Source organism: Pseudochaenichthys georgianus, chromosome 13 (genome assembly GCF_902827115.2).
Source record: "Pseudochaenichthys georgianus chromosome 13, fPseGeo1.2, whole genome shotgun sequence".
Lineage (NCBI taxonomy): Eukaryota > Metazoa > Chordata > Actinopteri > Perciformes > Channichthyidae > Pseudochaenichthys > Pseudochaenichthys georgianus.
In genome coordinates, this window is record NC_047515.1 from 18,687,775 (window position 1) to 18,711,480 (window position 23,706).

At 38.6% G+C, this 23,706-nt stretch overlaps 4 protein-coding genes across 5 annotated transcripts in view; 2 read left to right on the plus strand and 2 right to left on the minus strand.

The window, feature by feature from the left end:
• Positions 1-206: 206 nt before the first annotated feature.
• ywhag2 (3-monooxygenase/tryptophan 5-monooxygenase activation protein, gamma polypeptide 2) lies at positions 207-6,103 on the minus strand. Its single transcript, XM_034097462.1, has 2 exons — positions 5,842-6,103; positions 207-3,427 (listed from the first exon to the last, which is right to left on the minus strand). Exons 1-2 carry the CDS (start codon positions 5,926-5,928, stop codon positions 2,771-2,773), a joined length of 744 nt encoding a protein of 247 aa, XP_033953353.1. The 5' UTR covers positions 5,929-6,103; the 3' UTR covers positions 207-2,770.
• A 2,110-nt stretch (positions 6,104-8,213) lies between these two features.
• LOC117457343 (dehydrogenase/reductase SDR family member 11-like) overlaps positions 8,214-23,706 on the plus strand; it is a 29,453-nt gene continuing 13,960 nt past the window's right edge. The window contains exon 1 of the mRNA XM_034097369.2: positions 8,214-8,272. Within this exon, the coding sequence (XP_033953260.2) occupies positions 8,229-8,272 (44 nt within the window). The 5' untranslated portion in view covers positions 8,214-8,228. The remainder of the gene's footprint in view (positions 8,273-23,706) is intronic.
• LOC117457396 (RIMS-binding protein 2) lies at positions 14,086-17,183 on the plus strand. 2 transcript variants are annotated; one of them, XM_034097465.1, is made up of 5 exons: positions 14,086-14,602; positions 14,954-15,110; positions 15,440-15,561; positions 15,679-15,750; positions 15,850-17,183. In XM_034097465.1, the coding sequence occupies exons 1-5, from the start codon at positions 14,381-14,383 to the stop codon at positions 15,913-15,915; spliced, it is 639 nt and encodes a 212-aa protein (XP_033953356.1). In that variant the 5' UTR covers positions 14,086-14,380; the 3' UTR covers positions 15,916-17,183. The 2 variants fall into 2 exon arrangements, with proteins under 2 accessions (XP_033953356.1, XP_071061228.1); XM_071205127.1 differs by having other exon boundaries at positions 15,440-15,750.
• ca4b (carbonic anhydrase IV b) lies at positions 19,939-23,209 on the minus strand. Its single transcript, XM_034098015.2, has 8 exons — positions 23,116-23,209; positions 22,815-22,859; positions 22,561-22,725; positions 22,057-22,202; positions 21,859-21,951; positions 21,357-21,423; positions 20,932-21,095; positions 19,939-20,821 (listed from the first exon to the last, which is right to left on the minus strand). Exons 1-8 carry the CDS (start codon positions 23,174-23,176, stop codon positions 20,642-20,644), a joined length of 921 nt encoding a protein of 306 aa, XP_033953906.1. The 5' UTR covers positions 23,177-23,209; the 3' UTR covers positions 19,939-20,641.

Consider the following 23,706-nt stretch of genomic DNA (forward strand, 5'->3'; position numbering starts at 1 on the left):
CATGCAATGGTGCAGGCTTAAGCTGAACACACACACACATCCAGATAAGGATGCACACACACCTGGTATGTGGGGTTACATGAGGTCATGTTGACCTTGGACAGTAAAACTCAACGGAAATCTGTTGAAGGAATCTCAGAGTGAAAATAAATGAATGTATGACTGCAAATGGCTATGTGACAGGGAGAAATGGAAATAAAGAATAATACCGATAAACAAATAACTTTAATGGGCAACAGATGGCAACCAACAATTCTTCAGAGCATACAGTTTGTATCCCTAAACACCCCTCGCTAGTATTCAGCAGACCGGATACTCTAAAATCAAATTTGTGATTCAATTTGAATTATTTTCTTCTGATTCCTTTGTATGCTTTCATGTCACAGCAGAAAGAAAAGGAACCAACATTAAAAATAATAACAACTTTAAAATAAAACGCAAACCACAGGGGAAAGAAAACAAACTAATTCAAAAGGAACACAATGCATGTATTATTGGCAATGGGTGATAGTTTAAAAAATATTCTAACAAAGAAATGAGAAAGATTAATTTTAAACATATTAATGAATGAATTGACTCCATTACAATAATCATAGGCTGTGTGTTGCATCAGGTTTTCATGCTATCTGTGTGGGGAGCCTTGGAGAACATCAACTTTATACTATGTTAAAAATAAATCAAAGCAGCTGTGACATACAGTTTGAGCTCATGGAGGCTGACTCATGATAGTGACATAATTGGCATACATGAACGAGATTGTGTGACGGACCTTAAGGCTTTTGGTTTCTCTCTTAAGACAACACACCTCAGATTAAAAATATAAATCTGATAAAACTGCTATCTATTCGCAAAAATAAAGTCCCACAAACTGCCATCTGTATGAATATATTAATGTAATAATCTATAGAAGTAGCAGCATTATGAAGATAAATCTGTTCAGCAGCTTTCTGTGCTCTTGAGCAGCTTCTTCATACATTAATTATAACATTTGCTAATCAACAACCAATTCTATCGAATTGCCTATGCTTTCCCTGTGACTGTTTTAGTGCATTTGTGTTTTAATATTCATATATCTATGTGCTGTACACAGAGCAGTACCGTCAGACACATGTATTAGTGAGAAAAATACTACATCTTGCAGACATGCTTGCAGGAACTTACTGGCATAAATATTTTTTTTCTTTTCCTGAACTTGCTAATGAGGCATATTAAATAATGAAACAGGCACAAAAAGAAAGCACATACTGTACTCAGGGAACAAAATAAATAGTTAAAACATTCTCCTCTATGAAACAGATGTTTTCTCATGGGTGACAATACAACAATACACTAGACCACCACGGACATGGTGCAGGTATAATTTAGTCATATTATTTTTTATTATCATAGCTATTATTTCGGTTCTTGTGCAACTGCTACATAATGACTCACATTCAAGATATTGTGTCACTCAGGAACAGCTAAAAGGTATAAAAACAAACTGACAAACAAAAACCTAAACTGGCAGAACTCAAATATGGTCCATGTTTGTGAATTCAAAACAGAAACATTGAGCCTGAATACTTCAACATCATAAAACTGGATAGCATGACAGAGAAAATTACTTAATTACTGTTCAAAGAACAAAATATATCATAATCATACTTCAATGTGACAAACACCAGTTGGTAAGATTAAGTGATCACTGGTGAGATTTTATCTTCCTATTTTTTTTCTTTCAGTAACAAATTAAATACACATATTGCATGTCACTATAGCAACACCCATTACAGGTACATTTTTACGATCACCATTTTGGTATAGCAAATAAAAAAACCATAACAAAACGATATAAATTAAAAATCAACATCAGACAAAGCCTGTTTTTCTTAATCATATGAATACTTAACACCCACAGTATAAGTTAATAAAGTCAAGCTACTGTATATAAATACATCACCAGCATGCACAATATTGAATAATCGATATTATTGTCATCATCATGTTACACTGAAGAAACAGTATAGTAGGCAAGTGCATTTAATAAAACAAACACAGAAGTAAACCACAAACTCTGAAGCTGCTTTTAATTGTATTTTTTCTTCATTTTTTTATATTGTTAAGTCTCTGCCCTTTGTAATCTTCACCTCCAAAATATTCTATGGTTCCAGTGACATAACAGACTGATCTGCACTCAAAATAATGGAATGAATGTTTACTATTAAATCTTAATTTTCACTCCCATCTTATTAAATAATTCAAATCTAGGGGGATTTATTTGGTTTAAAACGTTCTGTTTTCCTGTAGTGTGTGTGAGTGTGAACATCAATAGCTTTTAGGGCCCTTTCTGAAATTAGACTTACTACTGGAACCATTGCAAACTAGTTTTGTGAGACATTCCCATTCAAGCATTTTCTCTCTCAAGTGACTCATCTCTATCACGCAAAAACCTAAGCAGCTTGTCTCGACAGAACAAGATCAGTTCTTATGCCAGTGTGAGGCTGCCATTTCAATCCAACAACAACCACTTCAGGCTGATTGACTGACATATCAGTGGTTTTGGCAAATGTCAAAGAGAAAACCAAGAAGAAGGAGGCCCCTTTCAACTGTATATATATTTCTATATATATTTAAACTAAGATTTAACCTACACTCTCACCTCTCTTTTGATTCTTTTCTTTTAACACATGGAAAAATAAAGAACTGCTGCTGCGGTAGTATCATCGGCAAAAGCGGCTGCCAAAGTCCACCGGCCCTTCATATATATTTTTTGTCGAAGTGTGGTTTCTCTTTAATTGTTGCCCTCACCGCCCTCGTCATCCTGCTGGTCACTTGTCCACAGTGTCAAGTTGTCTCGGAGCAGCTGCATGATGAGAGTGGAGTCTTTGTAGGAGTCCTCGTTGAGGGTGTCCAGCTCGGCGATGGCGTCATCGAAGGCGGTCTTGGCCAGGTGGCAGGCCTGCTCGGGGGCGTTCTGGATCTCGTAGTAAAACACTGAGTAGTTGAGAGCTAAGCCCAGGCGGATGGGGTGGGTGGGCTGCATGTGCTCCTTGCTGATCTCATGAGCCTCGTTGTAGGCCTTCTCCGACGACTCGACCACGGTGGCCCTCTTCTCTCCCGTGGCCACCTCGGCCAGGTACCGGTAGTAGTCGCCCTTCATCTTCAGGTAGAACACCTTGCTCTCATGCTGAGTCTCGTTGCAGTTCTTGATCAGGAAGTTGCCCAGAAGGTTGAGCACGTCTTGGCACACGGCCTCCAGCTCTTTCTCGATCTTCTCCCTGTAGGCCCTCACCATCTCAATCTTCTTCTCATTGCCGTCTGCCGAGGTCTTCTGCTCGATGCTGGAGATCACCCTCCAGGAGGAGCGCCGGGCCCCGACCACATTCTTGTAGGCCACAGACAAGAGGTTCCTCTCCTCGTTGGACAGGGCCTCGTTCAGCTCTGTCACCTGGAAGAAGGAGCAAATAAAGCATTAAACCAGCTGCAGGGCACAAGCCTTTATTAGCACCCCGCTGCATGAACATTGTACAAAAAGGACGTGAGAACATATAATCCATGAAAATCTATGGTTATTACTTGAGTTTACAGCATTTCTATTTTAAAAAGTGCTTTCTTTTCATAGTAATAGTTTCTTTAAAATCATTGTAAAACGAATTACTTTTGGTTTCAGATTGTAGATCGGGAAAGAATTGGGCAATTTTATTATGCCACATTGAGGGTTGCCTCTGTATTGTGGTTTGGGTTGAACATGCGGACCATGAACTACAATGTCTCCTGATCAAGCCTGGACATTTGTTACATTTCCTTTCATTCATGTATGTTTGTCAGAATCAAAGGCATACAAATGGAGAGAAAGTATACTCTCTAAAAAAAAACCTTTTAGGTGAATGACTGGACTAACAGAGCAGTTCACAGCACATAAGGTGAACAATATTATGATGTGCAACTTCCAATCTCCATACTAATCCACTCATTCAGTGCAGCAGTAGCTCCAGTTGCCTCATGCACAGCTACTGCTTCTTAGGGAGAAACAATATTCAAGATAGTCGACGGCAGTGGGGGGTTGGGAAAGGAAAGGGGAGGAAGGAGTTTTGGAGATGGCCAAAATGTTCCCACGAGCACTCCGGGCAGCTGCACTGTAAGTGAAAACCATCACTGCACAGGCGGTTCACGTATCCCAGTGACCTTATCTCCGACTCAAACTGACCTTTTTACCTGTCTCAAGCACAACACTGTGACATCACTCTGAGTTTGACTGTCAAATTTAGATTTTGAGAGATGGTTCTGATAGTTAGGTGGTTCTAAAGAGATGATGCTTTAAAGAGGCCACATGACTCAGGGTTATTTAATTGGAGAAGAAACCTTTGAATGGCCTAAATCAGATTAATAATTAAAATCCAGCATACGGAGAGAGACATTTGTAGTTTAGGTTGAACAAAAGACTACATTTTCTTTTCCCTGAAAAACTCTTCCTTGACATATTCATATAATTTTTTTATTTTTTATTTAAAGGAAACAATACTGAGAAAATAAATCTGAAAACTGCATAAAAGGCTGTTATGGTGAGAACAATGCATGTATATGTCAAATTGTATTTTCTGGCTGTTAACAAGGGATTCCCTTTGATTAGAGAAGGAGAGTACACACCCAAACGGGCCTAGTTTGGACCGCACTGACATGGCAGATTGTTTAAAGGGAAAGGAATCCCTTCCTGCACACACACTTATTCCCACCTCCCGAAACCAGAAACCCCTGATGATAAATGATCCGTAGGGGCTCACTCCATCCCGCCCGAGAGACAGGAAAATGTTTCCTCCTTTAAATCCCCTATGATAATTTGAATCGGCATGTGAGCTCATAAGGGCTCCCGGCTAAGACTCCCGGGATGCTAGGTTTGATTATGAGCTGGTGTGACACAGCAGTTTTTTTTTTTTAACCCACTGGGAAATCTGTTTCTTTCAGAAAAAAAGAAGAGCGGACCAAAGGTTCTGTCCTCAACACTGGCCAAAAAGAGCTGAGCAAGATCTTGTCAGGATCCTCTTTTCATCAAATATTACACCTGAGCAGTTATTTACCCCAAATTCCTTCAAACTGCTGCTCAAGAGTAGGCGGACACAGAGAGAGAGAATGCACATTAATGGGAAATAAAGTGAGAGGAGAAAACAAAGCCCACAATCAAATCTGACGAGAGAGATTCTGCTGCCTCCTACGTTTGTGTAGAGGAAAGAGCAGTTCAAACGCTCTTTCTGCCTCTAAACCTTGGATGCTGGTATGACAGATGAGCAGATTTTGATAATACATATTATTTTTAATGAATGTGTCAAAGAGAGGAGGAAAATTAGGAGGAGGAGGAGGAGGAGGAGGAGGAGGAGGAGGAGGAGGAGGAGGCAGTAAAAAAAAATTCCGAGCAACCTCACATGGCTCCCAGCAGCAGAAGCTTTTATAAATTAGGCATAATGGAGGAAGGGGAGGTGGGGTGGTAAAAGCAAGAGGGGAAGCAGAAAATGCAATAGAGCACAGCCATTATATGATACGAGGCTCGAATAAACCGAGAGATCAAACTCAGGCCTGTGTGCATGTCATTGGAGCCCTATAGCCCTTCATTGAACGGCCCGACAGACAGGCACCGCCCAAGGAGCAGACGATTTGGACTAGACTCAGGAAAAAAAGGCTGATCTGTCAATCAATTAACAAGACAATAAAACAATAAGATATTTATTTTTCCTCTGAATTGGAGCGCAGGTAATATCAAGGAAGCAGTGCAATCCCCCAGACAGTCAATATTGCGGGATCACAGAAATAAAGCAACACACTATTCGCACAAATAATAATCATTATGTTTTAATTTTTGAATTAACTTACCGATTTCATTGCAGCTGCCATATCATCATATCTCTCAGCCTGTTCAGCCAGCCTGGCTTTCTGCACCAGCTGCTCGCGATCAACCATGTTTAAATGATGTTTGGTTGCTTAGTCGAGCTGCTCTACTTGAGTTTTGGGTATGAAATGATTGATATTTGAAATCGCAATGCAGTGAAATCCTACGCTAACCTAATGCTGCAGCTGTTCCCTGCTGTCTGTCTGTGCTCCGTGCAGACGGGACACCCTCTCCTCTCTCCCTCCCTCACCCCTCCTCACTCTCCCTCGGCTGCGTCATCAGTCAGGAAGGTGGGTGTCTGTGCCAATGATGTAACACTCCATACAAGGGAAGTACAGGCATATAGGGATGGATGGGAGCAGCTGGGGTAAAGGCCTTGTGGGAAATGAAGTCCTCTTGTGCCTGTGAAAACTGATTGACTAAGGTGTGGTCTGGGTATAATACAGGGTCTCACTGTGGGGGTCCGCTGATTGGGCAGCATGAGCCGTTGGGCCCATGTTGAGCTACATGAGCGTGCTGCATGTGAAAACTGGTAAAAACACATTTGTCTGAATCCTCGACTGGACATCCATCCGACCTTATCCTGCCAGCTATACCAAGTCCATGTAATATCCAATTGTGATAAAAGAGCGGTCCATTGTCCAGAGCATTCATAGAGATGAGTTTGAGATGTCATGATGTTGATGACTTTATTATCGCAATAGAAAGCGGACGACAACAAACTTCTGAGGGTAAAGAAGGTTCTGTTACACAAAGACACCCCACAAAGATTTAACTAAAGGGACCAAGATAGGGGAAACTAAAGACCTGATAATACAGATATTGTTTGAGTTCATATGAGATAATGGCTCAAACGCCTCTTTCTGCTTTTGTGTGTGTGTGTGTGTGTGTGTGTGTGTGTGTGTGTGTGTGTGTGTGTGTGTGTGTGTGTGTGTGTGTGTGTGTGTGTGTGTGTGTGTGTGTGTGTGTGTGTGTGTGTGTGTGTGTGTGTGTGTGTGTGTGTGTGTGTGTGTGTGTGTGTGTGTGTGTGTGTGTGTGTGATGAAGGGCAGTTCAGGGGCTATAATATTACTTGTTTAATACCTTCCAGGACCCATGACAAAGGGCAAGATTCATACAATGGATTATTGTATAGTCTATTATGTAGAAACAAGTTATACACCCTTTCAAGTCATTCTGTATGTTCCTTTAGTGGACTTCTCAGATCTGCTCTTATCATGAGAGTGGCAGCTGGACAGTAAGAGGCTGATATTGTATGAAAATAGGACATTCTACATTTCAATAACCATCTAGTCCCAAGTGGTAATGAAACTCGTACACAAGGAGTTATTGACTACGTTTGTGTAGTCAATAACTCCTAAAAGATCGTAATTTTATAGGAAATAACTGTACATTTGTATAGTAATTATCATGTTTTTTTAAATAACTTGCAAAATCCTGTAAAATGACAGATATTAACTATAAATTAACAACCCAAAACATTATTTTAAGTATTTTGACAATAACAACAAATAATGTTTATTTCCTTTTTTTTTACTGTAAATTTACTATATAATATTTACAGTATTTTTGCACTTTCAGAAAATACATGCAGATGTATGTAAAATAAAATGTTTTTATCTGTAATTAAATATGTAACTCGTAATATAAAGATGTATTACTATTAAGACTTTAAGATTTTCTTTGTAATTTTAAGGTAAACATAAAACTGTAAAAAAAAAGCGTAAAAATAAAAAAACGTAAAATGTAAGTAAAACATTTTTACATAAATCATTTTCTCAATATTCGATTGAATCCACCACAAACACAAAATATCCAATGTTGAAACAAAAGTAAATAAATATGTTTTCATGAAATTCCTAACTTACTATATTGTAAACATCTACAGTTGACAATATCATTAAAAAAAATAAAATCATAGAAAGTGGAGAAATCTCTGCAGGGAGGACCAAGGTTTAAAACACACACTGTTATTTACTCAACAATAAGTCACAGTTATCCTTGTTTTATTTATGTTGCTGTGTTTTTTGTCCATTGGTTAATTTACAGTAATAAACCTTAGTTTTACAGTATAATGTATGGTTTTCGGATTCTGGCCGACAGCCAGAGCTACGGCACTTGAAATAGAATTCAGCCAAAACACTGCAGACCAGTCAGGCATGTTTGGAATGAGTCCACAACACTCCTGATTGGTTAATATAAACGTCATCGAAGAAACCTGCCAATGAGAACTGTCCGCGCCTGTCGTTCACATTTGAAACATCCAAGTCAGTTTGAGCGGGTCTCCTCCTGCTGGAGCTACAGCTGTCTGTATGTCTGCTACAGGAGTTTATGGATTAATATCGGGATCATTTTACATCTACACGTTAAATATGAGCATCGGGACGTCAACAAAGAACAGAAGACTTGAGATCTGGTGAGTCCTGCAACTGTAATGGAGTTAAACATGTATTTAGATAATCCTTACTTAGTTTGTGAATGTTTTATTTTGTATTTAAGGTTACGTTTCTTCTTCAAGTTAGCTGAGTTTCTTCCCGTTAAGTTGGTATGCATCATTAATAGGTTGTTAAATCATAATGTTAAGAAGCCCTGAGATGCTGTTTCTTGCAAGATGTTGCGCCCGGGAAACCCGGTTTAACATGCGGCTGCTAACGTTAGCTTACAGCTTATTGCAGTGCTGCCCCCCCACCCTCTCGTCTCCAACACGGGAGAATTACACATACACATGCAGCGGGGTATCACAGTGTTGTCGCCAAGTTTAATGTAAAGTTTCACAGCTTTCTTACAGCGGAATCTAGTTTGTTAATGTTCAGTAGCCAACAGCTAGCATAGCATAAACAGCTAACCGCTAACGTTCTGCTAACTTGCTAGTTAGCTCTGCTCTATATATTACACGCTAACATGACTAGCTAATGTCACACAGTGAACTAAAATACTTTTTGTATTACTACATCATACATGCTTGGTCCAAATCACTGCTAAAATTAATTATTTTTGAAAATGTATAGTAAAGAAACACACAGCCATGCATGAAATAACATAGCAAAAGAATACGGGTAATGTTTGACCCATATAGAGAACCGCAGTGACGCGTCCTAAAACCCGGATGTAAACTTCTTCCGGTTCCTTCGTCAAAAACGCAATGCAATTTCTCCATAGGATTTTGGAAAATAGCTCGAAATAAGGTCTGTGGTTGACACACATTTAAGAGAGGGATCACGTTTTGTTCAGCCGGATAATCTCCACATTTCTCCCCTACTTTTATAATTTTTGAATCATAAATCTAGTCACCAAAAGCGAAATGCTAACGTTATGCTATAAACAAACTACAAGCCAGTACAGCAGCAGGGTCGCACGACTTCAACGTCACGCCAACTTAAGATCGTTTCAACTGACTTGCACTGAAACTGCACTTTGAACACTTTAAATATATTAACATTTTAAACTGTATAGCCTATCCCGTTTATCTAGGCCCTTTTTGTTTTGTTTTATGTATACCACGTTTATCTAGGCCAGGGGTGCCCGACCGGTCGATCGCAGGGAGATTCCCAGTCGATCGCGAGATGTGTCTAAAAATAGAACAACAATATTCTGTTTTATCGTTAATGTCCTGTAACATAACTTTCCTGTGCCAGAATAATGCACTTGAACGCATCAAAGCTTTGTGATTGGCCGGCGTGACCCCATGTGTCGGGGCGTGGCTGGTGAGCAGTGGGCAGTGCACTAGTTCGCTAACGTTGTCCGTGTCAACAGGAGTGACAGTCCGCACAGACACACAAGACCGCAATTATGGCAGAAGCAAAACATATATAATTTTCACTCCGAGTGGGAGGATGATTATTTTTGTATCTATTCCAATTCAAAGTCCATCTGTCTCATCTGCAATGCGAGCGTGGCTTTATCGAAGAAGGGTAATTTAGGAGCGGCATTTCAAAACAGTGCACAAACGCTACGAGACGGAATTCCCTCCTGATTCTGCCCTACGCTCCAAAAGGGGAGGGGCCTGAAAGGACAGCTAAATGCACAGCAGTCCATTTTCACCAGGCCCAACAACAAGAGCAAGGCTGCTACCATAGCATCTTAACGTGTCAGTCACGTTCTTGCGAAACACATGAAGTCTTTCAAAGACGGTGAAGTTGTGAAAGAAGCATTCCTGGAGGCTGTCGATGCGTAATAAAAATAACAGTAGCATTTCAACAGGTTTTTGATATGATAAAAACTCAAGTTAGATACCGTTATTAATCAGCTTTGAGTTTGTTTGAACTCATTCATTATAATTATTGTACAAAATGGTATAAGAATGCAAACTTAAATTGATTATAGTCTATTATCAATTCAGGTTAAGAAACTAGTGTTGCTTGCATCCTATTTTAAAGGCATTTCTTTTTATAATCTACTAAAATGCAACAAAAAAAGGGTTTGATTCTATTAATTTTGTCTTTTTTATTTCACTGTTGCAGCAGATTCCTGTGTAGCTTCAGATCTGAGTTGTCTTATTAGTAAGCCTAATTTATACTTTTGTAGCAACACTATTTGTATATAATGGCAAAGAAAGGGTTCACAGTCTTTTCTTTTTCCCTGTGTCATATGTGGCAGCACTGTTCAATGTTTCTTGAAGACATTACCCACTGTAGTTTGTGACGTGTGAATAAACTCCAACTCTGTATCAACAACACTGTTGTGTAACTTCAGTTAAATACTTGTATGTGTGTAGATTAGAAAGAGGTAAGATAAAGGATCTGCAGCATTTTATGAAGTATTAATCGTACAAAGGTCAGTTTTATACAAGTAGAAGTGTGCATTTACCTGGTAATAGGCTGTCAGTAATGGCTACGCCTCTCTATTTGGACTAGTAGATCTCGGCAGACTGGCAACTTCAAAAGTAGCTCTCGGTTCAAAAAAGGTTGGGCACCCCTGATCTAGGCCAAGGGTGGCCAACCAGTCAGAGGTTAAGAGCCACATTTTTTCTATGTTACTGCAAAGAGCCACATCAAAGACACAGTCACTGATACCGCTTGTTTCAGTTTTTTGTTTTCTGGAGACAAGATTTCAACCACATTTTTGTGGCATTGGGATATATATTTTTTAAATCCTCTGGAGCAGAGAGAGGAGCTGTGGATTATTGTTGTTGATTAATGCATCAGTGTTTCTTAGGGTCAAAAACACTAAACTCACAACTTAAAATGAAAGGGTTTAGTTTATTTAATCAAAGAGCACATGTTCAATGTGAAAAGTGACAGTAGTTATAGATTATTTGCAATTTGGTGCTATATAAACATTAAAAAAAAAAAATTATATATATTTTTTAAACACCTTGAATTTCAGGGGGGGGCGCAGGGCTCCGTTAGCGGGGCGCAGCGCCCCTCCAAGATAATGGTAGGGGAAACACTGGATAGTGTTTAATCAACGATAGGTTTCCCCCCCCCTTCAAAGGTTCACTGCATCGCAGGTATTATTGTGATTGGCTCTTGGGCCACATCAAAATTAGACGCGCTGTCATCCTGAACGTAGGGAGAGCCGGGACGAAAGTAACACGGGACGAAAGTAACGGAGCGATTTTATCCGAGCCCAAACAACTTTGACCGGCCAAATTACGTCAAAAATTATCAGCATTCAATACTTAACAGACCTACTAAATATCAGGTTTAACTGTCAGGAGTAGCTAGTGTTGTCACGATACCAACATTTTGGTTTCGATACCAAGTCAAGAATTGCGATTCCGATTACTTTTCGATACTTTTCTTAAAAAAAGGGAAACAGTCTTAAATGTAATTATTGTGCTTCATTTCACACCAGAACCATAACACAAACTTTTAAACAATGAGAACAATAAATAAAATAAATGACAAGAATTCGTATTAAATAAAATTAATACATTTCTTACAGACAGGCCTCGTGGTGTCCGTAGGCTTGCCCTCACTGTCAGAGATATAGCTAAAATACTTCAAAATTCTTCTGACGTCTTTTTTGTCAACAAGCCGAGGCGCAGCGGCAGTTGCACTCCCACTTGCAGCCATGCTTCTCTTTTTCTTACATGCTCTGGCAGCTAGCGCGTGCACGAGAGAGGGGAGGCACTTGAGCGTGCTTGAGAGGGGCGGGACTGCAGGCACGGCTGCAGTGCAGGGAGTGGAAGCAGAGCGCTGAACACACACGAAATAGAACGCACACGCTATTTGTTGTTTGTTTATATCACGGTCTGTTCTTCTTCTCTGTCTTCCGGTTGTTGCCTCTTTTGAATGACGAATACACACTACCGCCGCCTGCTGGTAAGGGGAGTTATTGCCACTCACGCACTGAAGTCTTTGCGGTGTGTTCCCGTGCGACACATGGCCAAGGCGCAGGAGAACACGGCGACGCAACAGTCGGCGTCGGCGAGTCCTCTGGTGACTGCTTGGTGTGTCAGGGCCTTTAGGCAAACCGGCACAAATACAGCTTTATGAGTTGGGCTTTGGTGGGCTAATCCTCCTGGTGACAGGTGGAGGTCCTGAAAGCAAGCCTGGAAGAAATGTTGATGATTTGAGAAATTGTGTTATTAGCTTTTCTGTGTATTATTTCATTATTTCTTAAATCTTGCCATACTTGGCAAGGATTTTCCTCATAGCATGGTTGCTAATGTCTACATTTGTTTTTTTTTCAGTGGCCAGCAAAGAGCTCTGCTAAACAAATTGTTATTGGAATGTGATTCTAACATAAAAACATTGTGGTCATCAAATTCAGTGGCCATTATTCAGAGTAGTCAAATTAGATTTAGTAGAGGAAAAAGTCCTTTTGGCTCCCAGTTTGATAAAAAAAATACTTCTTATTTTATCCCCTTCCTTTCCCAGAAATATTTTTAATGTAAAGATTTGAATCGAATGAAATGGCTAATGACACACCTCTTCACCCATTGTATTAGCCTATTTAAAATTGTATAGGTTACATTTCACATATTCTGGCTAGATACCCCATGTTTTCTGATTTTTTAAATGTATATATTTTTTTTTAAATCATGACATCATCATGTTTGCAGGACAGCTCACAGGGCGTACCTGAGCTGTAATCTGAGACAGTACTTCCTGTCCTCCATGCCATATGAGCGATGCAAAGGGAAAACTCTGCTGAAGAGGCTGGATTTGTGCAGCTATTTTCCAAGCATGCATACTGAGAGCAGACAGTGCTTATCAAAGGCAGAGGCTTCATATAACTGCATCTTGAACGTCAGTCATTGCAGTGTGAAACAGTACTTTCAATTATTTCACCCTGGTTTATGCGAGGAGTCTTAAGCTATGTGTTAAAGGGATAGACATTAGCATTAGCAAAGGGATAAACATTAGTTCACAGCCGTTCACAGCCCCATCTTCTGGTTAAACATTGAAGGGAAAGTGTGTGAGAGTGTGATATCATGTCTGTTGTATTTCATAACAGACATAATATAAAATAAGGCCATTCCTGACACAAACCTGAGTGGCCAGCCTTTGTCTGGTGTTTGATTTGGAAGACTACTTTCTAAAATGTGTTCAAAGCCTGATTTTAAAAGTGGAACTGTAGAAGTATGAAATATTTATTTTAGCTCATAATTGTAAAAGATGTGTTATTTGTATTTTTGGTGAGGCAGTAAAACTTGGATTGATGGCTTAGCGACACTAGCAAGGAAACAAGCCATGTTCAAGCGGAACAGAAACGTCTTCTTTACGTTTGCCGTTAGCCTTGTTTCATGGGGCTTTCTGCTTTAGGAAAGGGGGTTGTGGTGGTGTGTAGCCATATGGCACGTCTTTAAATGTGTTAATGTAGCGACATTTTAATTATTTTGGCAAAAATAATTTTAAAACATCGCACATCACTATTCGTTTCGCCCTGGTAAAATGTTAAAATATTAGGGCTGAGGGTGTGTGTAATTTTGTTAAAATATGAATGAAACCGACATCCTTTTTAAGGGTGTCTAATCACAAAACTCTGGTGACAAAATAGAGCATGTTCTTGTTGTCAGTGTTCTCCCTCTATTTCCATTACCATCCACTGGCCTGCAGGATAAGATTATCACCTACTGACCTGACCAGAGGTCAAGGGAGCAAGCGTGACTAGTGAAGTGTAAACTGGGTCAAGTAGGAGGAGTTAGATACTGACTCTGTACACTTTATCATTTCATTTGGTTTAAAGTAATATGGATAATATACTGACATGGCTACAACCAGAGCAATTGTTTATTGATTTATTGTATTGAGTGGTATTCTGTTTTGACCACTACAGAGATGCAAAAGTCAGGTCTGTAAGACCAGTTTTTTTAAGCAAAAAACAGTCCAACATACCTGAGCCTAATAACATAATAGTTTATTTTGCAAACAATTACTTCCATTATGTATGTTGTACAGTCTTATAATGCAACAAACAGCGCTAAGCTAAGGGATCTCTCCACTTCTCCAAAGAGGATTACTGTTCGTCCTAATTAGCTTAGTTACATTAAATTAGCATAAGTGAAGGAGAGGTCTGCTGTCCACAGCGGTCACCTGCCTGCCAAGTGGACAGTCGAGTGCTCTCGCTGCTGTCAATGGAGACCAGGCGAGAGTTGGATGTTTTGATATTCCCAGATAAAGTGAGGATTCTTACTCCGGAAGAAGTCACACAATGGGAGCTTGCGACTGCGAGCCAGGTGCCAATGTCCTCCGTCAGACTCTTTGTGGCACTTTACCCATACAACCCTGCTGCAATGTCCCCCAACTATGAGATGGCTGCAGAGGAGCTGCCTTTTGTGCCAGGCCAGTTAATCAAGGTAAGAACCAAGTGATCTCTTTACTTTTGGAACTGGATGTTGATCTTGAGAAGAAGAGCAGGTGAAAAGGTGTATAAATATTATTTGCTGCTCAGCAAGTGTGCTGGTATGTTTAGCTTGTATGTATTTCCTCATTAGTTGAAAGGCTGTGTGATGGTGTTTCCTGTTTGTGCTACATTCAGCTGAGGCTGCACAGAGATCTCAGCATTTTTCTAATATCCTGTCACCTTTTGATTTAATTCGCTGATTGATTAGAATTTTCACTCAATCCACTGACTGCTGCAACATGCAGATATCCCTTAAATCCCCCATATAACTAAAATAAAGTAATACATCTCTTGCATGTATTAGGTGTTTGGAGACATAGACTCTGATGGTTTCTATCGGGGTGAGTCCGGGGGTCTCTCCGGTTATGTGCCAAGCAACATGGTGGCTGAAGTCCCAGTGGATGATGAGTACCTGAAGCATCTACTCATGCAGCAGGGATTCCTCCCCATGGACCACTCAGGTATAAACCCTCTGTTCCTGCAGAACACTATCACAGAGGTAGTATAACAAAACATAGTTGTGTTTACACTGAGCTGTATGTGTGTACCTGGAGGAAGTTACAAAAAATACAAACATACTGCAACAGACAAGATATCATCGGTGTATATTATAACATTATGAATGAAACACCGCACTAATCATTTCTTCTGCCCTTACTTCAAAGAGTGTCAGCTTTTTAGCTGTTATTTTTTGGAGATTTGATGATCTCTAGAAACGTGCAATTTAAAAAAAAAAGCGCATTAAAGTTGTGTAATTTCATACGAGTTTTTTGTGTATTTTGCCTCTCAGGTATGTGTTTTAACCCGGATATGAGCGAAGTAGCCACTATCTCTGATGATGTGGTCGTTCGACGAATGCTGGCCCTGTTTGACTACGATCCGTGGGAAAGTTCCCCTAACATAGACAGTGAAGTAAGCGTTACAATGACACATGAGCTACGTTGTGTTTCTGCTAATTCTGGTCATCTGTTGTTTCAAGTAACAGCGTGGTTTGTGGTGATGTTTCAAAACTATTTTTGTCCCTCAAAGGATGAGCTTGGCTTTCGTTCTGGAGACATCATATACGTGTTAGGTGACATGGACCAAGATGGATTTTACTCTGTGAGTGTCAACTCTACCATTTAAATAAAATGATGTATCTGATTGATTAGTTATTGCACTGACTTGTGGACACAACTTCAACTTTAATCTCAATTGTAGGGGGACCTGCACGGCCGACGAGGTTTGGTTCCTTCAAACTACTTGCAGCCACTACCATGGAATTAATAGTAAAGGTCACACCAAGATCTTACAAATGCCAAGTGTCAAACACATTCAGAATTTAGCAGTTTTGTTATAGTATACCAATGCAACTGCTTCTATGATTTGCTTTATTAGGTTAATATTTAAATGATTGATCAAGATGTTACATGAACAAGGGAAAAGTTCCTGTCTTAACAATTTTCAGATAATTGATTTATTGGCAAACAAAAATGACAAATAATTTGCTGAAAAAAGAACAGAAAAATACAAATGACATGCATTTGAAAAAATGAAACAAATCTTTATTCACATTATATTTTGATCTGCCTACACTTTGCTTTAACTTTATGCACTTTCCCAAAATAAGCCAAAAGTATTATAAAAATAAATGTTTATATACATGTATATCTGTAAATGTAATTATAATAACAATATATGGCAATATACATTATATATTATATTAGCCTTAATAATACACATGTATTCTCAGTTGATTTGAAGACAAGAGTGTATTTATATAGTAGCCATGTTTGCCTTATTCCCTGTTTCTATCTTTTCTATTATTGGCTTTTAGTTTTTATCGAAAATATCTATGTTTGTATACAAATATATGTATGTTATCAATGTAAGAACTGTGAAGCAGAAACTGAAAATAAGCTGTCTTGTTTTTGTACAATCCTCATATGCTTTATTTTAAAAATAAATTAAATAAAAAGATCTCAGCTACTTGTTTGTAGTTGTATCTTTTTTTTACTACATTGATTTAGTCATTTCCTATTGTAACAGGTTGTAAACATGCACTATTATCCTACAAATTACTTGACAAAAGCAACAGACACATTTAGCAGGTGGTCATGGTGGCAAGTTTTACAAATCTTTCACGCAGAGTCCGTTGGTTTCTTCTTGTACATTCCTTTGCAGCCAACAGTATACTCATCCATAAAGTAGGAAACACTACACTGTGTAATGACGTTTAGTAGTGCTTTCTACTTTATGGGTGACAATACTGTACATCAGTAGCTTCTGGGCGATCCAAAGCAAACACTCAAGACATGATGGGTTGAGTAAAGGCAAGTTCTCAAACAATATATTCAACACAAGCACATTCTCTAACATCATTTTATAACTGAAAAACAAGAAAACAAATGGACTCAAAGAAACGTTTATATAGGAAAATAATATTAGTATTAAGTCTCAAATATTATGATGCGTTTATATTACAGAATGCATTATTACAGAGATACAAAAAATAAAACCAAGTCAAGTCACACGCGGTCAGGGTCTTACCAGCATTTGGACTCCTCAGAAGAAAGAAAAACAGAAGTGAACTTGATCTTTTTATTAACCCTGTCTGAGCCACGTGGTTACAACAGGAAACAGTGTCTCTCACACACACACACACACACACACACACACACACACACACACACACACACAGATGGTTGTGGGAAAAGTATTTTAAAATGTATATAAGTATGTGAACATGCGTCTTCCGTTGAAATAAGTAATCATTTGTTTAAAAAATCTACAAATGTTTTAATGTTTATGAGAAATAATTATTTATATATTTTGATTATGAGCCTGTAGCTGCTCGGGGTAGGTCCATAACCAATTATATAGTGAATATCAAAATACAATTACATAGTAATACATGTTGGATCTCCCTATAACCTTCTGAAAGTCAGATTTTCTAAAACTAATAGCACCTTGGAAATTGAACAATTGTATTTGATAAAAAGAGTTTATAAGTCTACTTAGTTACTTTCAACATCCGCACACACGCACGCACATACACACATGCAAATTAAAAACCTACGCCTTTAAAGCTGCAGACTTCACCACTGATGCCGAGCGTTAACTCATCCCTTTTAAGGACATGCAGTTAAGAGTTGACACCTGCTTTTAAGAGAGAAGTCAGACACTAAAGCAGACACATGTATCCAAGTAATAATAAATGTGGATGTGTTTGAATAATCTCACGAAATTACACTTTTTAGTGGTGCAGCATTGAGGCATGTTCCCAGACCTAAATCGCAAATATAATTATACAAGTCCAAAGTAAATCAAGATTAATAGCACATTATTCACAAAGTGAGTTTATTTTAGAGATGTATTGCATATGTTTTCAGACCGATTATTGTTCCATTAAATATTCCAAAGATTTAAAATCTTTATTGTCATATGCACTATAGCTACAGTGTAGTTTTGGCAATGCAAATCCTAAATCTACGGTTCCTCCAACAATGCAACAATACAATAAACTTAAAATAAAAGACAGAAACATAAAACCTAAACAATTAAATGCACACTTGGAGAGGGGCTTGAGATGCGGCAGACCATTAGCACTGTTCTTCAATTAGTCTATCTTTTACAGTCATGCAAGGCTAAAAGTCTCTTACTATAGATACAGGAAGAGATTCTTATCTCGATTTTATTTCTGAGAACTCATTCACGCCTGCGTGTTTCTGACAAGGTGTGGGAGGGGGTGGTGGTGGTGAGAGGTTCTTCCCCATCCCAGCAGCAAATGTGCAATACGCTTTGCAACAACAGAAACTTTGCAAATAGAATAGAGACGGGCCTGTGTCCTCTGTTGTCACGACAACCCAAACCTCAGAGTCACACCAAGAGAAATAAGAGGAAGTGGGGGATGGGCGGCACACACAAACCGAGAAAGGAGGTGCTTGTGAGAAAAGTAAAAAAGAAAAGACAAGCAAGGCAGTAATGTATCAGACTTTTAAAAAAAAAAAGAGGTTGCAAGTGCAGGAGTTAACAAAAAGTTTATTTTGCTGCACAAAATCAGATGCTAAATGTTTCACTGTAAAGCAACACATGTACCCTCACAAAGATTACAATATGTGAAAACTAGTCCTCATATGTCGTCCAACAACAGACAGGCTGACCCTCTGCAGCAGCCGAGCATGACTGTGCACCCTGCAGATTATCTCAGCACTGCTGTGCCAGAAGCTGTGTTTGTTTGCATCCGATATCTATTCCTGTAAAACATGGGATTACATCCAAAGTCAGCTCCTTGAGTACTTACGATGGTTTAAATAGTGATGGTGCCAAAAACAAGTGAATGATCTAATGACAGCTGCAGGTATTGGCCTCCCAAGACTCTGCTTAGGACTGATTGAATTATGTTGTATCTACGTTTACACTAATTGCTCCCAGACAGGGGTTGGTGGCTGCAGTTTAAGTTTTGTATGTGTATTACAACAAATGCAATTTAAACCATTCAAATGTAAACATTTTGAACAGTTATGATGAACCAATCAAACGTGTGATTCCAAACAGGTGATTTCTTTAAAATGGCCCAAAACATAAATGTAACTGCATTTTACTTCCCCTGAATAAGATACAATTTATTTGCTGGCTCTGTAAGTCTACCCAAAAGTAAAAATGTATATTTGGAATATATTTCTTGAAGGGGGCATTCAGAATTATTTCTGCATGTACTATTTATTTTATGGTTGTGCAATTACACCTTGCGTTTCTTTTAAAGAAATGATCTGTAGCTGCATTGGACTGATCACTTATTGGCATGGCCTTCCCTGTGTCTACTGCCTTTAGTTATTTTCTTTGTTGCTCCAGCAGGAAGTAAGGGTTTCTCACTCATGGGTGGGGGTCACGGTCACCAGAACTCTGCAGACCACCAGAAACTCTTAGACACTGAAATACACCCATATACAGTACAGTATTTTTAAAAGAGAAGAGATCTGATGCTAAACGTCCAAATAAAAAGCAGATATTGTTTAAGACACAAGAAGAACTGGTCATGTCCAAAAAATACAAGTTTAGCAAGAGTGTGAGAGGGCGCTAATCCTTCTTCAACACACACACAGCTGACAACAAATAACCTGCAGACCATACACAATGCTCAAATACGCAAGAAGCCTACTGATAATAGGTGTAACCTTTAAATTAACATTTGAGTAAAAAAACAACTAAACATTTACATTTCTAGTTCTCTAATGCAATATATTTAAATATCTGCAATATATTTTGTGGCCAGACCACTGAGTGACTTAAAGGTAATATGAAGGGACTTAAAACACATCCTAAAGGTAACTGGAAGCCTGTCTGAAAATCGAAATATTCCGATTAGATTCAAACATCTAACAATTCCTTACATCATGGCTCCAAACTGCATATCAGACTTGTTTGCTGCTGCCACATAGTGGATGATAGTGGAGGTGACTCTGACTAATACCAACTGCAATACAGTGATCTAATGCCCCCCAAATAATTACCATACTTTTCTAATAATGCTCTACGATGCAGGAGTCACACTTATACTTTAATAATACTTGCACAATGTTTCACAAACAGCTGAGATTAAACAGTCTGTATCAGAGTCTGAACCGTTTTACCACACAACATCAATTAGATGACTGATAAGACTCAGAACTGAAATAAATTACAGTTCAGAGTTCAAATGACTGAGGAACGACATGCAGGAAGGAAGCTTTCCAGTATCATAAGACATTTATTGAGATCACAAGAGGCACTATTATAACACCTTCAATTAGTCCCGTAGTCTGTACATTTGTTATGTACATAGCTGCCGTGCAACCGTGCCAAATTAAGAGCTTACATATACAAATGATTTGATAAACAGTATACGACAACAAAAGTAAATACTAATGACACATGTTTTGAAGTAAGAGGTTGTCTTTACACCGAAGAAATCGCACACAGGGCTTAAAGTTGTACATATTCAGTACATTGTATTCCATGTATTAGACAATCATCAGTGGACATATTCATTCATTAAGGATACCAGCACTGACATGATCAATAACACAGTGCTAACCAGAGCAGCATGACCTCCAGAGTAATACACCTGCCGTCCATTCAAAGGCTGCAATGGTCTGAAGGTTTTGACCATCTGCTCTCCATTAGAAAACTGAAGGTGGGAGAATGCAGCAAGCTGTATCGAAAATCACAACAGACAGGTGAAAAAGCAGAAAATGCAGTCCATTTACCATCTTCAAAAACTGCAGATAAAGGTTTTCAATGTATTATTGTGAAACTAATCACCTGCTTTCTGCTGAGAGGAACCGTGTTTTCGAACAAGCTCCAGACGACAGCTTCAGCACAGCCCGGTGTCGTGAGGGAGCCATTATAGCGCAAGTACTTGGTCATGTTCTTCTGAGGAGGTGTGAACATTTCCAGGGATACACTCTCCAGTGTCGTGCTGTTGCCTGTTTTTAATGAAATATTAACAAGGTAAGGCTGTTAGCAAGAGATGAATTGTTATACAACAAAAAGGTTCAAGGTGACAGATTTTTAATCTATTCATTGTTGAGATGATAATAATGTATTTTATGGCATTGTTTTATCACATTACAATTGCCCTTCAGCCCAAAACGGAAGAATCAACGGTGTATTTAGAACCCAATGTTGCTAATGATAAGATATTCAAGAACAATTATCTTATATTTCCACGTCAGCAGGGGACTCACCGGGTTGTGTGATGTTTTTCAGAGCGTTAATAAGGGGATCGAATTTCTTGTTTGCAGACTTCGACTCCTGGAAGGAAAAAACGAAATGTTCTGGGTAACAGTTTTGCAAAAGAAAACAAAATGTAGCTTGTCTGATGAAACAGATGCTGACGGAACATTTGATCCAAAAAAAATGTAATATTGTCTTTTCAAAAAAATAAATTCAAAAATGTTTTACAATGTCTTTTGGGTTAAACTTTTTATCCTCGCTTGATTCTCGGGCCTATTATTTCTCTTTTGTTATTTAATAGAGGTCATTGTAAGGAGCATTTTCACACAAATTGAATTGCAAATCTTTCACATCCATTTAACAAAGCTGAGTTTAAGATTGAAGGACAATATAGTTTGGGATCAACCCTGGAAGGATGCTGGTCCAGATCAACAAATAACTCACAGTATGTTCAACTTCTATTTGAATGAGATCTCTACTTTCTTCTTTTGCACAGTTATCAAAGCAAATTACCTCAAAGATGAATCCAAGAACAGCCACGCCTGTGCTGTCTCTTACAGCCTGGGATAAAGAGTTGTATTCTTCTTTTATGTGCACAATATGCATCTGTTGATGGAATATTATAGTTCAGCATTTCATTTATTTGGATATAGTACACAAAAAGGGCTTTATTACACAATTAAGGGACACTTCCATGCTAGTAGTTCCCACCTCCATTGGAAATTGTTCTCCATCGATTGTGTGTTCAGACCCTGGTCCTCCGTCTACGCCCCAATGCAGGTGAAGTTGAATTGCCTTGTATTGTGTGGCCAGATTTCCTCCTTTGATCTTTATACTGGAGGGTAAATCCAGTTGAACTGAACATACACATTTGACAATGAAAATCACAGAATTATGAATCACAATATTATGAATTAATTATGGTTATAGGCAAACATAGTTATATTGTTTTTTTTGTTTTGCACTATAAACAATTGGGGAAGTTGTTTTCTTTTATACCAGATGACACACAGCTTCAGATATTTTTTTATTGAATGTTATTATCCTTTACCTCTTTATCCATAAAAGATCATTGTAAAAGAGATTTACAACTGTGTTAGTTGCCTTGTGATAACGTACAGCCAGTTAAGTTTTGTTGAGCTGATTTCAAATCATTCACTGACTTCTTACTAATACTCTTTTTTAACTTCATCTGTAATTATCAGAAAGACTTACCAGTGTGACCATTGTTTAAGAGGCGACCATGAAAAGCTTCTTGGTATCGAGTGAAGTGAAAAGAGGTGAGCCTTTCATCTAGAAGCATTCTCCTTGTAACAATGTTCACCGGAGACTGATGTCTGCCGTTGCAATGCTGTGAAACTATTCCCCATAGCTCTGGACCTGTGAGGGCAGATAGGTGAAACAAATAACTCCACTACTGCATGTTTTCCTATTTTTTTAAACTGTGAATTGCTCGTCTTGAGGTTTACCTGTACAGTTGTGACTGCATGTAACTTGTGACTGATAACACCAATCTACAAGAACAAGTTTGAAATAAGAAATCAAATACAAGTCTCAAGCCGAGGAAAATGTGATCTTCTCTTTCACAAACAAAACACCAACACTATGTTTACTTTATAAATGTCAAATTAATTCAATTATTTTTCGGTGAACATTCATTTCATTTCATTTCAAACCTTTATTTATACAGATAAAATCCCATTGAGATCATTGATCTCTTTTCCAAGGGAGACCTGCTCAAGTAGTTCCACATGAAACATAAAAACATACCATCCCCAGAGGCAATCCTGATAGAAGATGCAAACAAAAACAAAACAGGTGCAAGCAGCATTGTGACTTTACTGTATTTGTCCGAGTCTGCCTGCTTTGAGTATTGATCTTTTGCAAGATGATCCCAGAAACAGAGTTCAACCAGCCTGTTAAACGACAGGTTGACCCACCTATCAATCCCGCCCACAGCGTGCCTTAGTTTTATGACTCCTGATTCCCGTGAACACTGATACACAGCAAACAGTGATATCTGAATGCTGACATTCACAAGATATAAACCCTTACTCGCAGGGTTTGGCCTTAAACTCATATCTTCAATGATACAGTTTAGACATAACCCCACCTAATCAGATATGGTGATGTGATTCATATTATAAAGGGTTTATTTTCTTAGAGTAAAGAATTCTGTTATCAGTAATTCAGGCTGAATGTTATTTATCGCCATTTACTGTTACTGATGCGTTTTTTATGATTAATGCTCCGCTCGCCGAGTGTAATACTATTTCCAGTATTGCTCATTTTACTTTTCAGTCCGTATGTCTGATGTAATAACATTTCAACTAGTCTTTTCACTTGCAATGTGTTCCCTGT